Source organism: Haliotis rufescens, unplaced genomic scaffold (genome assembly GCF_023055435.1).
Source record: "Haliotis rufescens isolate VD_foot unplaced genomic scaffold, xgHalRufe1.0.p SCAF_10, whole genome shotgun sequence".
In the NCBI taxonomy this organism is placed as follows: Eukaryota; Metazoa; Mollusca; class Gastropoda; order Lepetellida; family Haliotidae; genus Haliotis; species Haliotis rufescens.
The window spans coordinates 25,767,533-25,782,447 of NW_025963780.1; the positions used below are offsets into that span (position 1 = coordinate 25,767,533).

General features: G+C 43.9%; 1 protein-coding gene across 1 annotated transcript; it reads right to left on the bottom strand.

Annotated features, from left to right (window-relative positions):
• Nucleotides 1-1,037: 1,037 nt before the first annotated feature.
• On the bottom strand, nt 1,038-8,695 carry LOC125374635. The gene is made up of 3 exons (XM_048385690.1): nt 8,676-8,695; nt 1,696-1,711; nt 1,038-1,112 (listed from the first exon to the last, which is right to left on the bottom strand). The coding sequence occupies exons 1-3, from the start codon at nt 8,693-8,695 to the stop codon at nt 1,038-1,040; spliced, it is 111 nt and encodes a 36-aa protein (XP_048241647.1).
• Nucleotides 8,696-14,915: the final 6,220 nt, after the last annotated feature.

A 14,915-nucleotide genomic window follows, 5' to 3' on the forward strand; every position in this document is an offset into this window, starting at 1 on the left:
TAACTCCGCTTTGAGCATGAAAATATTATACTGGAAACAAATTGCTTCCCTTTCTTCATGCTAGATGGCCCGAGGATTGATCGCGTACAAGTGAAATATTTTGTGGTTGACATTACATGATGTCATAAATAATATAAAAATCAACTAAAGCAAACAGCAGGTTAAAGTCCAGGGTGAAACCCGGTTCTGATCATTTTTCTGTATGGTGGCCGAGAGGGGGCATCGCTTTCTCGCTTTCAATTATTGCCGCGAGAAAGCGATACCACGATACCATGATACCACGAGCCGAGAAAGAGATACCACGATACCATGATACCACGAGACGAGAAAGCGATAGCGCGAGACGAGAAACCATATCGCTTTCTCGTCTCGTTGTTTCGCTTTCTTGTCTCGTGGTGTCGCTTTCTTGTCTCGTAGTAGCGCTTTCTCGTCTCGTGGTTTCGCTTTCTTGGCTCGTGGTATCGTTTTCTTGTCTCGTGTTATCGCTTTCACGTTTCGTGGTATTTGCTTTCTCGCCTCGTTGTTTCGCTTTCTCGTCTTGTGGCATCGCTTTCTCGTCTGATGTTATCGCTTTCTCGTCTCGTGGTATCGCTTTCTTGTCTCGTGGTTTCGATTTCTTGTCTCGTGGTATCGCTTTCTTGTCTCGTGGTATCGCATTCTCGTCTCGTGTTATCGCTTTCTCGTCTCGTTGTTTCGATTTCTCGTCTCGTGGGTTCGATTTCTTGTCTCGTGGTTTCGATACTTGTCTTGTGGTATCGCTTTTCTCGTCTCGTGGTATCGCTTTCTCGTCTCGCGATATCGCTTTCTCGTCCCGTGGGTTCGATTTCTTGTCTCGTGGTATTCGCTTTCTCGTCTCGTGGTATTTGCTTTCTTGTCTCCTGGTTTCGCTTTCTCGTCTCGTGGTATCGCTTTCTCGTCTCGTGGCATCGCTTTCTCGTCTCGTGTTATCGCTTTCTCGTCTCCTGGTTTCGCTTTCTCGCCTCGTGGTATCGCTTTCTTGTCTCGTGGTATTCGCTTTCTCGTCTCGTGGCATTGCTTTATCGCCTCGTGTTATCGCTTTCTCGTCTCGCGGTAACGCTTTCTCGTCTCGTGGCATCGCTTTCTCGTCTCGCGGTAACGCTTTCTCGTCTCGTGGTATCGCTTTCTCGTCTAGCGGTAACGCTTTCTCGTCTCGTCGTATTCGCTTTCTCGCCTCCTGTTATCGCTTTCTCGTCTCGCGATATCGCTTTCTCGTCTCGTGGCATCGCTTTCTCGCCTCGTGTTATCGTTTTCTTGTCTCGTCGTATTCGCTTTCTCGCCTCCTGTTATCGCTTTCTCGTCTCGCGATATCGCTTTCTCGTCTCGTGGCATCGCTTTCTCGCCTCCTGTTATCGCGTTCTCGTCTAGCGATATCGCTTTCTCGTCTAGCGATATCGCTTTCTCGTTTCGTGGCATCGCTTTCTCGCCTCGTGGTATCGCTTTCTCGTCTCGTGGTATCGCTTTCTCGTCTCGTGGTATCGCTTTCTCGTCTCGTGGCATCGCTTTCTCGTCTCGTGGTATCGCTTTCTCGTCTCGTGGTATTCGCTTTGTCGTCTCGTGGTATTTGCTTTCTTGTCTCCTGGTTTCACTTTCTCGTCTCGGGGTATCGCTCTCTCGTCTCGTGGCATCGCTTTCTCGTCTCGTGGTATCGCTTTCTCGTCTCGTGTTATCGCTTTCTCGTCTCGCGGTAACGCTTTCTCGTCTCGTGGCATCGCTGTATGGCTTCCTCACGGACGTCATTGAGGGCGAGAAGGTGATGTCTCCGCCCTAATTCTGTCCACCATACTCGGGCTTTTGGTTTCCCACTTAAACCCACATAATTACTCATTTTATAAGCAATTGCCAGTCGGGTAAAAAAAGCAATGAGTCACCTAGTATACGTTAGGTACCACGACCTTAGGACAAACCAATAGACAACTTTTAAAAAAGCCTCATTTTATCTTGTAACATCAGTTTTCAAGCACTGCCTTGAGCGATGGGTGCAGTATTTTAGCAAATATGTCATGTGCAAAAACATTCGTGTTTCACGGAGTCTCGCTTCTTCCGAATTGAGAATTAACAACCTCGAGTGTGATTTATAGTGAAATAATTGTTTCAATGTTAACTTAAATAATGATAAGATAGGTTCTGTCTGTTCGTTTCTTTGACAGATGAGACCGTTTTAAAATAGACTGGTGTTTAATGCGCGCTGAAATAAGTAGCTGTTTTCGAAAACGTGTTTACCACATGAGGTCAGATATTATTGTTTCTCCTGCAGAATCTGCTTGTATAGTATCGAATACAGATGACAGCTTTCAAAACGCAATTTCAGCACGGGTAGGTTACGTAGTAGACGATAGACAGCTACAGTTTTTGAGGAGGTGCAGGATTTAATGATATAGAGAATAGTAAACATCTTAGTGACATAGCACACAGCGAGTGAGCGAGTTGTAACTCCGCTTTGAGCATGAAAATATTACACTGGAATATCACGTTTTACATGCTAGATGATAGACTAACATTTAGTCTCTGAAATCTTATATTACACCATATCCTTCTTGACTCAAAAAAAAAAGAAAAATTCCCTATGCTAATTTCAGAATAGAGCTAGCTTGAGCTGGCTGGACTTGCTTTTGTATGCATTTCTAGATTATTATTTTTACATAAAATAAATATATTCCACGGTCATGGTGCAGGACTAGCTAGATAACAGAGGACTGAGTTCTCAGCCTCACATGGAAGGAATAGTTATATTGCGGCGTGTCAGCTTAATGTGGGAGGAAAGCCCCAAGTGGTGCAGGTCTCAGACGTTTACCACTTCGGTGAACCCAACGAGCACGGGTATGGTGCTGACAAACCTAGAAACATATTCGGGGCGAACCGGGATTCGAACCCACAATCATAGGTTTCTGACGTGCCCAAGGGACGCAACTCTGCACAGCGAATCGCGTCGCCTTAGACGACTGGGCCACCCGTTTCCCCTGATATATAGAGAATCTCACCCGAGTGTCTTTTGATAGCAAATATATCAACGATATAATTTATATTTGATCATCCAACATCATTCTTCAAGTTTTTCAGTTTGTAGACAGCAATAAGCAGTGTCTTAAGTGTAAAAAGTAATGCTAACAGCTTCATTAGCAGAGCCATTAGTGATGTCATTTGATTGTGACGTCATGGTTGTCTGCAAGATAAATCGCAATGAACAATGAAGAACGAAGCATGGTGTATTTCACGATAAAACATTGTTCTTTCATGACGTCATTTCTGGAGATTCGAATATGCACTTGCAACTTGAGGACGTCACATTTCGAACGAAGTTATTTTTTAGAGGGAAGTGTCTGATGGGTTGTTTCCCATAGATGTAGCTTGCAAACGTAGATAAACGCAGTGGCCGAACGATCGCATCCAAAAGTCGGATAGATATGACAATCGGTGTTGGGAGAAAAGGATTACTAAATTACGGGTATATAGTTTTGAAGCTTGCACATTATATAAACATTCTAAAGAGGCTGTACATAATGTGAAATGTCATTAAAAAAATTAAACGACTCGTGGTCGTTGTTTATCGCACAATAAAACACTGCAGGGCGAATAAACCCATCGAGTTTGCGCTCCTAATGGCATATTTTCCCTGCTGTGTTTTATTGTACGATAAACAACTCCCACTCGTCGTTTATTTCTTAAATGAAAACGTAGAAAAAAATTGACTTTAGTTCATGTTGTTATAATACAATCAACAAATGCCCTGATATACCGACAGTCTCAGTGGTCTAGTGGATAGCGCGCTGCCCTGAGAGAGAAAGGTCGGTGGTTCGAATCCCTGGTTGTCGCCAACATAACGACGTTCAGAGATCCGATTTTTGTTTCCCTGCCTGGCGTTCAAGATTAGGAGAATAAAACAAGGACTGGTCGGCTCGGAGTCAGTATACTGTGCCTGAGTGGGATATCCATGTTAAACTGCGGCATGGTATCTTCGTGGGCTACTATAGAACTGGCATACGTCCAGACTAGTAGAAACAGCCACTCACGAGCATGCGCAATAATCTTGATCGTGACGTATGTACCCTACCCCACCTCGACAAAATAAACTGTAAACAGTTTGCACATTTTTCGATAACTGCTACAGATATATATAAATCTTACTTCATAATACCTCAGTATATTCAGGTCAGGTTAGAAACGTGACTCTTCTATCAGATATAATAGATTAACGCGACATTATAGCGGCGAACAGCTTGACATGACCCTATTGGCCATCTGTCGAGGCTTCCGTCATGTGACCACTACTTTAGTCATGTGATCAACTTATTTGGTGATTAATATCGAACACCTGTTGCGCTTACGTTCATCGTGCTACAATGTACAGACATCACGGATAAATCATACAGTTATAGAGCGCGCAGTATACTAGATAAGCTAATAAAACGCATATAAGCACACAGTTTGCAAAAAAAAACGAAAACGAAATTGCTTAGGATTTCTCGATTCGCATGTTCTGTTTTAAAAATATTGATTTTAGCACAAAAAACAAGTGATAAAGTGAGTGAGTGAGTTGGGTTTTACGCCGCTTTTAACAGTATTCCAGTCATACCGCGGCGTGTCAGCTTCATGTGGGAGGAAAGCCCGAAGTGATGCAGGTTTCAGACGTTTACCACTTCGGTGAAACCCAACGAGCACGGATATTGTGCTGATAAACCTAGAAACATAATTGGGGCGAACCTGGATTCGAACCCACAATCATAGGTTTCTGCCCAAGGGACGCAACTCTGCACAGCGAATCGCGGCGCCTCTGACGACTGGGCCACCCGTGCCCCCAAGTGATAAAGCATACAGGGAATATGGGATAAAGCCTGATTGGAAAACATGCTTTACGCCAGTCAACAATATTACAGTTTATCATGGCGGATGTTTTGTTTGTTTGTTGTTTAACGCCGCACTCAGCAATATTCCAGCTGTATGACGGCGGTCTGTAAGTAATCGAGTCTGGACCAGGCAATCCAGTGATTGACATCATGAGCATCGACCCATGCAATTGGGATCGATGACATGCATCAACCAAGTCAGCGAGTCTGACCACCCGATCCCGTTAGTCGCCTCTTACGACAAGCATAGTCTCCTTTTACGGCAGGAATGGGTTGCTGAAGACCTATTCTGACCCTGATCTTCACGGATCGTGGGTGAGTGAGTGAGTTGTGGGTGGGTAGGTTGGTGAGTGTATATGGCTAGGTGGGTGGTGGTTTGGGTTGATGGGTGGGTGAGTTAGTAAGTGCATAGTCACCTTTTTCGGCAAGCATGGGTGGCTGAACACCTATTCAAACCCGGATCTTCATGGGTCTCATGGTGGATGTAGCTGATCGGGATTGCAGTGGCAAACCATTGAATGAAGCACAAGCACCTGCCCACGCCACCGGCGCACGATGACACGTGACCAGCCAAATTTAACCGATCTGACTATCTAACCCTTCCTTTCGAAGACAGAAGTAGATGAATAATATGATAGCTGAACCCATAAGGGTCATTTATTCCACGGGGGCACGGGTGGCCTAGTCGTCTAAGGCGCCGCGATTCGCTGTGCAGAGTTGCGTCCCTTGGGCACGCCAGAAACCTTTGATTGTGGGTTCGAATCCCGGTTCACCCCGATTATGTTTCTAGGTTTGTCAGCACCATACCCGTGCTCGTGGGTTTCACCGAACTGGTAAACGTCTGAGACCTGCATCACTTCGGGCTTTCCTCCCACATTGATCTGACACGCCGTGATATAACTGGAACACTGTTAAAAGCGGCGTTAAACCCAACTCACTCACTCACTCATTTATTCCACAGGGGCGGACAAATGATTATATTAGGATAACAGTGGGAATATGATTCTTGGGTATTGTCGTATTTTCTCGGATTTGATTGGCTGAAAGACCGTGGGACGTTATTGAGTCTCACGGGTTCTGATTTAAGTTATTTGACGTCACTGAGTTGTCATGCCACGTTCACATGTCACGTACAGACACTGGCTTCAGGGCTGTGACCCCCCACGAGGTGATGGTTCTGTCGACAAGTACGACTTAAAGAATGCCGGGTAATAGAGCAACAACAACAGATTATATAGATTCCGTAGTTTCTCCTGGGTCACCGATTGGCTACCAGAAATTTGTTTGTTTGTTTGTTATTTAACGCCGCACTCAGCAATATTCGAGCTATATGACTGAGTGAGTGAGTGAGTGAGTTGGGCTTAACGCCGCTTCTAACAGTATTCCAGTTATATCGCGGCGCGTCAGCTTAATGTGGGAGGAAAGCCCGAAGTGATGCAGGTCTCAGACGTTTACCACTTCGGTGAAACCCACGAGCACGGGTATGGTGCTGACAAACCTAGAAACATAATCGGGGCGAACCGGGATTCGAACCCACAATCATAGGTTTCTGGCGTGCCCAAGGGACGCAACTCTGCACAGCGAATCGCGGCGCCTTAGACGACTGGGCCACCCTTGCCCCCGACGGCGGACTGAAGTCGCTTTGAACTGAATGATATTTTTTTATGACTGTAGATAAGATATTCGTTAAGTAAGGATAAGATTTATGGATGAGCAACTTCTTTATTACATCCATAAATCTTATATCCTTCCTTAATACTCCAACTTCTAAATGACTATCAAAGAAGTTAAAAAGTTATTCATTCTAAACAAGATTATACAGATTTCTAAACTCTTCAAGACTAAAATGTGTTATGTATTTATCAACTTAACAAGGGCGTTTGCTACTGTTTGGGACGGGACACTGGTCTGGTTTTGAAAGTATTTTACTTACAATGGATTAAAAAAATTATAACAGTATATGATATAACTATATCAATTGTCAGACCAATTCCTTTGCCTAACTGGTGTCAGGCAGGGAGACAGTTTATCGCCCCTTATATTTTCGATATCCTATACGACATCGAACGTCATGCACTTAATATCTAAGGGTTGCAGATGAGTTAATATTTAGTGCTTAGATGATTCCAACATATCGTTATGGCTACAGTTTATTATTCTACCCTATTGCTAATGACATACTTGTTTTTGTGAGTGAGTGAGTTGGATTTAACGCCGCTTTTAACAGTATTCCGGTTATATCAGCTGAATGTGGGAGGAAAGCCCGAAGTGAGACCACGAGCACGAGCACGGGCGCGGGTATGGTCTTGACAAACCTAGAAACATAATCGGGGCGTACCGGGATTCGAACACACAATCATAGGTTTCTGGCGTGCCCAAGGGACGCAACTCTGCACAGCGAATCGCGGCGCCTTAGACGACTGGGCCACCCATGTCTCTCCACACTCACCCACACCCACACCCACACCCACACCCACCCACACCCACACCCACCCACACCCACACCCACACCCACCCACATCCACACCCACACCCACACCCACACCCACCCACATCCACACCCACACCCACACACCCACACACACCCACACACACACCCACACCCACCCACACCCACCCACACCCACACCCACCCACATCCACCCACACCCACACCCACACCCACCCACACCCACACCCACACCCATACCCACACCCACACCCACACACACCCACACCCACACCCACACACACACACACCCACACCCATCCACACCCACACCCACCCACACCCACACCCACACCCACACCCACACCCACACCCACACACCCACACCCACACCCACACCCACACCCACACCCCAGTTGTTCGTGATGAAAGATCTAATGAACTACAATATACACTCAATGAACTCTAAGCTTACAGTATCCAGGGGAATCAATATCGCTAAAACAAAAATATTACATTTTGAAGTGGCTCTACTCGAAACCTCAGCATTTGATTTCTATTTTGGTGAAAGTTACAGAAATCGTTAATTTGTAAATTGACTGAGGGTGTCAGTGTAAATGCAATTAAAACCACGCATTGTCTCTTGAAAAGACCACGGAACCTGAACCTACAGCTTGTTTGTTTCCTATCGGCTAACTTTGATATTGTGTACGCATTTCACCGTATGGCTCAGAACTTAGATATCATAGAAAGTGCATATATATTGCTGCAGCTGGCAGCTGGACTATGAAACTCCACACGCTTATTTATGATTTATGATTAAGATGGCCGAGATCCTATAATTATTAAAATATGTAAACTGGTTATGTCTTTCTCGAATAAACTCACTTGGAAACAATATCCTACAATTGATCTCACATTTTGAATAATTTTATTGTTTTAGATATTAAATGCGAAATTAATAAATTAGAAATAAATGCTGTTGTTTACCAATGGTTAAATTTTGTAAAAGATTTTTTGCATAACGTTGGACTTTCTTTTTAATGACCTTTCTACATATACCACGCCTTGGTCAATTTCAAGGGTTTCAAAGTGTACTTAAAAATCACTTTGTACAAACATGGAGAAATAATAGTATCGCAAGTCCTCGGGGACGATATTAGCACCACTGCAATGAAAGTACATATCTCTTCCAAAATTCATACCTATCTGCTCTTAAATTTGAATATGTTTCTAGGTTTGTCAGCACCATACCCGTGCTCGTGGGGTTCACCGAAGTGGTAAACGTCTGACACCTGCATCACTTCGGGCTTTCCTCCCACATTAAGCTGACACGCCGCGATATAACTGGAATACTGTTAAAAGCGGCGTTAAACCCAACTCACTCACTTACATTTGAAACCATACAGTCTATCCTATCCATTGGGACCGGTCGATGGCGTGGTCCGAATTTGGGATTAGAATCCACGATTAGCGAATTCTGCCACGGGTAGGGGACGCAACTCTTCATATCAGACGCAGACAAGAATTGAGACATATGTGACGTCTAATTAAGTAGTTCAGCTGCCACAGGCGATAATTCATATCCATTCACATCGCATATCTCTCCGGCTGATTTAACTCTAATTGGGCGATATGACAATTACAAATATTCCCTGTCAACAATGATATTGATGTCTATATTACCCGCACGTGCTGCGTGAGAAACGATGCGGGGGAATATTAAGTGATTGTCAAACAGTAATTTGTCAATGTCAAAATATCTGCCAGGTGCGGCCGGCTGTCGACGACCAGACTGACCCGTGGGGCCCTCCTTAAACGTGGCCAGTTGTCAGGAACACTGTATCACCTCCCAGCTGCTTCCCCGAACACTAATCTAGTTTGTTTTTTTTTGGTGGTTTTTTGTTGTTGTTGTTGTTGTTGTTTTTTACACTAATCTAGTTACATACAGAATATTGCCAGTCTGTAGGACACAACATTTTAGTCTTTCGGAATCTGTGAAGGTTTTCCAAACAAGCAAAGCGTCTGATTAAATTTGAATTGTAAATGGGAACGTGTCGTATTTCTGTACGCGAAAATAATAGGGGGGAAAGTGTGGAGGGTTATGATAATCTCTCTCATACGCTCATTAATCTCTAATTTTGCTATTTAATCTTTGTTTGTCTGTGTGTTTGTTCGTGTTTTTGTATTTTGTTTGTTTGTTTATCTGTCTGTCTGTCGCACATACAAGAATGAATGTCCGTGTCAATCTCATTAAAATCAGACCTTAGTTCTCGCTACCGCTAAACAAAGCGGTAGCGAGAGCTAAGATCTGATTTTAATGAGATTGATGTCCGTGTATGACCACACACCATCACCCAAGTCACTGAGTCTGACCACCCGATCCATTTCGTCCAGCACAGGTTGCAGGGGTGGACTTCTGAATCGTATACATGGCTGGGTGTCGTTGTACTAAACGATCTTAGCACTAAGGTTAACGTCACTTCCATGCCTTGACATAGCCTTGCGACAGTCGCAGTGGTAAGGTTGTTTTGTACAACGAGACCAAGGTATTTAATCAGTATATGATATCAAATAAACAGCCTATACTCATTCCATTCTCAGCTCTAGCAGCCTATACTCATCCAATTCTCAGTTCTAGCAGCCTATACTCATCCCATTCTCAGCTCTAGCAGCCTATACTCATCCAATTCTCAGCTCTAGCAGCCTATACTCATTCCATTCTCAGTTCTAGCAGCCTATACTCATCCAATTCTCAGTTCTAGCAGCCTATACTCATCCCATTCTCAGTTCTAGCAGCCTATACTCATCCAATTCTCAGCTCTAGCAGCCTATACTCATCCCATTCTCAGCTCTAGCAGCCTATACTCATCCAATTCTCAGTTCTAGCAGCCTATACTCATCCCATTCTCAGTTCTAGCAGCCTATACTCACCCCTTTTCAGCTCTAGCAGCCCATACACATCCCCCTCTTCAGCTCTAGCAGACTATACACACATCCTTTTCAGCTCTAGCAGCCTATACTCAACCCATTCTCAGCTCTAACAGCCTATACTCATCCCTTTTCAGCTCTAGCAGCCTATACACACACCCTTTTCAGCTCCAGCAGCCTATACTCATCCCCTTTTCAGCTCCAGCAGCCTATACACATCGCCTTCTCAGCTCCAGCATCCTATACTCATCCCTTTTCAGCTCCAGCAGCTTATACTCATCCCTTTTCAGCTCCAGCAGCCTATACTCATCCCCTTTTCAGCTCCAGCAGCCTATACACATCCCCTTTTCAGCTCTAGCAGCCTATACACATCCCCCTTTCAGCTCCAGCAGCCTATACTCATCTCCTCAGCTCCAACAGCCTATACTCACCCCTTCGTCAGCTCTAGCAGCCTATACACATCCCCTTTTCAGCTCTAGCAGCCTATACACATCCCCTTTTCAGCTCTAGCAGCCTATACACATCCCCCTTTCAGCTCCAGCAGCCTATACTCATCCCCTCAGCTCCAACAGCCTATACTCACCCCTTTTCAGCTCTAGCAGCCTATACACATCCCCTTTTCAGCTCTAGCAGCCTATACACATCCCCCTTTCAGCTCCAGCAGCCTATACTCATCTCCTCAGCTCCAACAGCCTATACTCACCCCTTCGTCAGCTCTAGCAGCCTATACACATCCCCTTTTCAGCTCTAGCAGCCTATACACATCCCCTTTTCAGCTCTAGCAGCCTATACACATCCCCTTCTTCAGCTCTAGCAGCCTATACACACACCCTTTTCAGCTGTAGCAGCTTATACTCATCCAATTCTCAGCTCTAACAGCCTATACTCATCCCCTTTTCAGCTCCAGCAGCCTATACACATCCCCTTCTTCAGCTCCAGCAGCCTATACTTATCCGCTTTTCAAATCTAGCAGCCTGTTCTCATCCCCTTCTCAGCTCTAGCAGCCTATACTCAACCCCTTCTCAGCTCTAGCAGCCTATACACATCCCCTTTTCAGCTCTAGCAATCTATACACATCCCCTTTTCAGCTCCAGCAGCCTATACTCATCTCCTTCTCAGCTCCAACAGCCTATACTCACCCCTTCTTCAGCTCTAGCAGCCTATACACATCCCCTTTACAGTTCTAGAAGCCTATGCTCATCCGCTTTTCCAATCTAGCAGGCTGTACTCATCCCCTTCCCAGCTCTAGCAGCCTATATTCACCCCTTCTCAGCTCTAGCAGCCTATACCCATACCCTTCTCGGCTCTAGCAGCCTACACTCATACATACACTTTTCAGCTCTAGCAGTCTGTACTCATCCCCTTTCCCGTGATGTATCGGTAAAGCGTCCGCCTCGAGGGCGGAAGGTCAGAGGTTCGATTCCCGGCCACGTCATACCAAAAGACATTAAAAAATGGTACTTGTTGTTACCTGTCTCGCGCTCGGCATTAAGTGGCTAAAACAAGGACTGGTCGGCTCGGAGTCAGAATTACTGTGTTTGAGAAGGGTATTCAAAGCAAACTGCGGCATCTTATCTCAGTGGGCTCGCATTATAAAATCGACATTACTCCGGCCTAGTAAAAGCAGACACACACGTCGCTATATAATTGCAATAATCTTGAACAAGACGTTAAACTCCATTTCACCTCACCTCACACTTTATTTCAGGGACGATTCTCCCTTCAAACTGCACCCAGCGTCTCCTTTAACTGCCAATCCTTTCTCTAAATATACTCGTCCACAGCCGTCGGCTCAAGTGGTACCTATGGCCTGTTTACTATAGACAACGTACAATGTTCTCGGCTCTGTTACTCGCTGACGATACACCTCTACAAGATTAAATTAGCGTGTTATGTAAAGCAGGTGTTTGCTGTTCAATCAGAAGTAACGTTGTATTCAAACATGGCTGTGAAGGCCACATCACAGTCAATGAAGTCACAGGTCACCTATGGGACACGAAGAGGGCGGAAATAAGCTTGGCAGGCATTTGTTTATATTGCTTCAGTGCTATAAAACGTCTCTGGAGAACGCTGTTCGTTTGATGGCCTTCCTGATATAATAGTATAATATCCTTAATATATTTTGTAATGAGGTCTCGTAATATAACAGAATAATACCCTTATTTATATATCATATCATGGCCTCATGATATAACTGTATAATATCTGTATCGTTTATCATATCAGTATAATATCCTTGTTATATATTATATCAGAGCCTCTGGATATAACAGTTATAATATACTTATTTTGTTGTCATATCAGGGCATCATGATATAACACTATAGTATCCTTATGATATATCGTATCAGAGCATCTTTATATAACAGTATAATATTCTTGTGTTGTCATATCAGGGCCTCATGATATAACACTATAATATCCTTATTATATGTCATATCAGAGCCTCTTGATATCACGGTTATAATATACTTATTGTGTTGTCATGTCAGGGCCTCATTATATAACACTATAATATCCTTATTATATGTCATATCAGAGCCTCTTGATATCACGGTTATAATATACTTATTGTGTTGTCATATCAGGGCCTCATTATATAACACTATAATATCCTGCCAGACCTTATTATATATCATATCAGGGCCTCATGATATAACAGTACAATATACTTATTGTGTTGTCATATCAGGGTATCATGATATAACACTATAATATCCTTATTATATATCATATCAGAGCCTCATGATATGACAGTACAATATACTTATTGTGTTGTCATATCAGGGCATCATGATATAACACTATAATATCCTTATTATATATCATATCAGAGCCTCTTGATATAACACTATAATATACTTATTATATGTCATATAATATTATATGTTATAGGGCATTATGATAAGGATGACAATATAATATCCTTCTCATTTTTCATATCAGGGTCTCGTGATATAACAGTAAAACGTCCTTGTATTATATCGCATGGGGCCTCGTCACTCGAAACGGGAAAACACCTTGCCCATTTGTTTTAGGCGCCGAATTTCGCAATAGAGAGTTGCGTTCCTTAGTTATACCAGGATCCACAGGCCATGAATACCCATAACCTTATCTTCCCGAGGCAAGAGAGTTAACTGACTTTAAAAGTCCAGTTTCCGCCCTTGCCGAACTAGGCTGGAAATCCTGGGATCGATCGTAGCGCCACCAGTGGCTATTACGAGTTATGTCCCTTCTAAGCCTCTCCTATTGACCAATCAGATTCAACCTCTCGTATCACTTGCATTTGCTTCAAACAAAACGGTGGCGCTCAGTCAAGACGATCTGATTGATAATCAAGATCTATATTGTGATAAAACGAGTCTTACATCGCGAAGTGCATCAAATCACATGAGCACCTTGATTAAAAGTATGAAAAGATTTAGAAAATATCTGTTGACAACGAGTTAGCGGTGCACATGCTTTGCAAATCCTGCAGTCGACCGAAATCTGCATGACACTTTACGAACCGGATTTCGATTTCAGTGCGCGATTTTGATTGGACTATGCATAGACTCGTTAGTCCAGCCAAAATGTAACTCCATAATACCAGCCTAGTTCGGCAAGGGTGGAAACTGGACATTTATAGTCAGTTAACTCTCTTGCCTCGGGAAGATGCCATAACCTCGGTCATACTACTTGATACTTCAGTGCATTCCTCACACATAACAGTGTACATGCCTCACGCCCAACAAGGGTTCAACTCAGTTAGGCCCATTCGCGCTTATCTTTATCGGGACATGGTTGAAATATGACATGTCTTTATTAATGAAATCACCACACTAAGCTTTCAGTTACATTTTGTCACTGTTTTGCGACTTTTCAAAACATTGTGACATTACCTTACATAGCTGTAGCACATTTTCGTAACTTTACGGTTCCGTGAAACAACAAAGAAGTTTGAGGTTCGAATCTCAGGTAGTTTTTCAATGTAAAATTACTTCATCTTCCCGAGGCACGGGGGCTAACTGATTAGGAAAGTCCAGTTTCTACCATTGCCGATCTAGGCTGGAATTATGGAGCTCTATTTTGGCTGGACTAACGAGTCTATGCATCATAGTCCAATCAAAATCGCGTAACGAAATCAACGTCCGGTTCGTAAACTGCCGCGCAGATTTCGGTCGACTGCTGGATTTGCAAAGCATGGGCACCGTCAACTTCGTGTCAACAGATATTTTCCAAATCACGTGATTTGATGCACTTTGCGAAGTAAGGCCCGTTTTATTACAATATAGATCTTGATTATCGATCGGATCCGCCTTCATAGGGCGCCGCCATTTTGTTTGTAACAAATGCAAGTGGTATGAGAGGTGGAATTTGATTGGTCAATAGAGGGGACATAGAAGAGACATAAGTCGTAATAGCCACTGGTGGCGCTACGATCGAACCCGGAAATTCCGTCTAGTTCGGCAAGGGTGGAAACTGGACTTTTATAGTCAGTTAACTCCCTTGCCAGGGAATATGACTGTACCTTTGAGTATCATTGCATTGACAGGTTCGGTGAGTCGGTTGATGCATGTCATCTTATCCCAATTGCGTGTCAGTCACTTGGTTGTCTGGTCCTGACTCGATTATTTACAGACCGCCGTCGTATAGCTGGAATATGCCACAACCACACGAAACCACTGCTAAAGATATAAAAGCAGAGTTCCCAC

What these genes read in the sequence shown, in the direction of transcription:
- LOC125374635 (XM_048385690.1), bottom strand. Translation starts at nt 8,695, where the DNA reads ATGGTTTCAAATGTAAGTGA.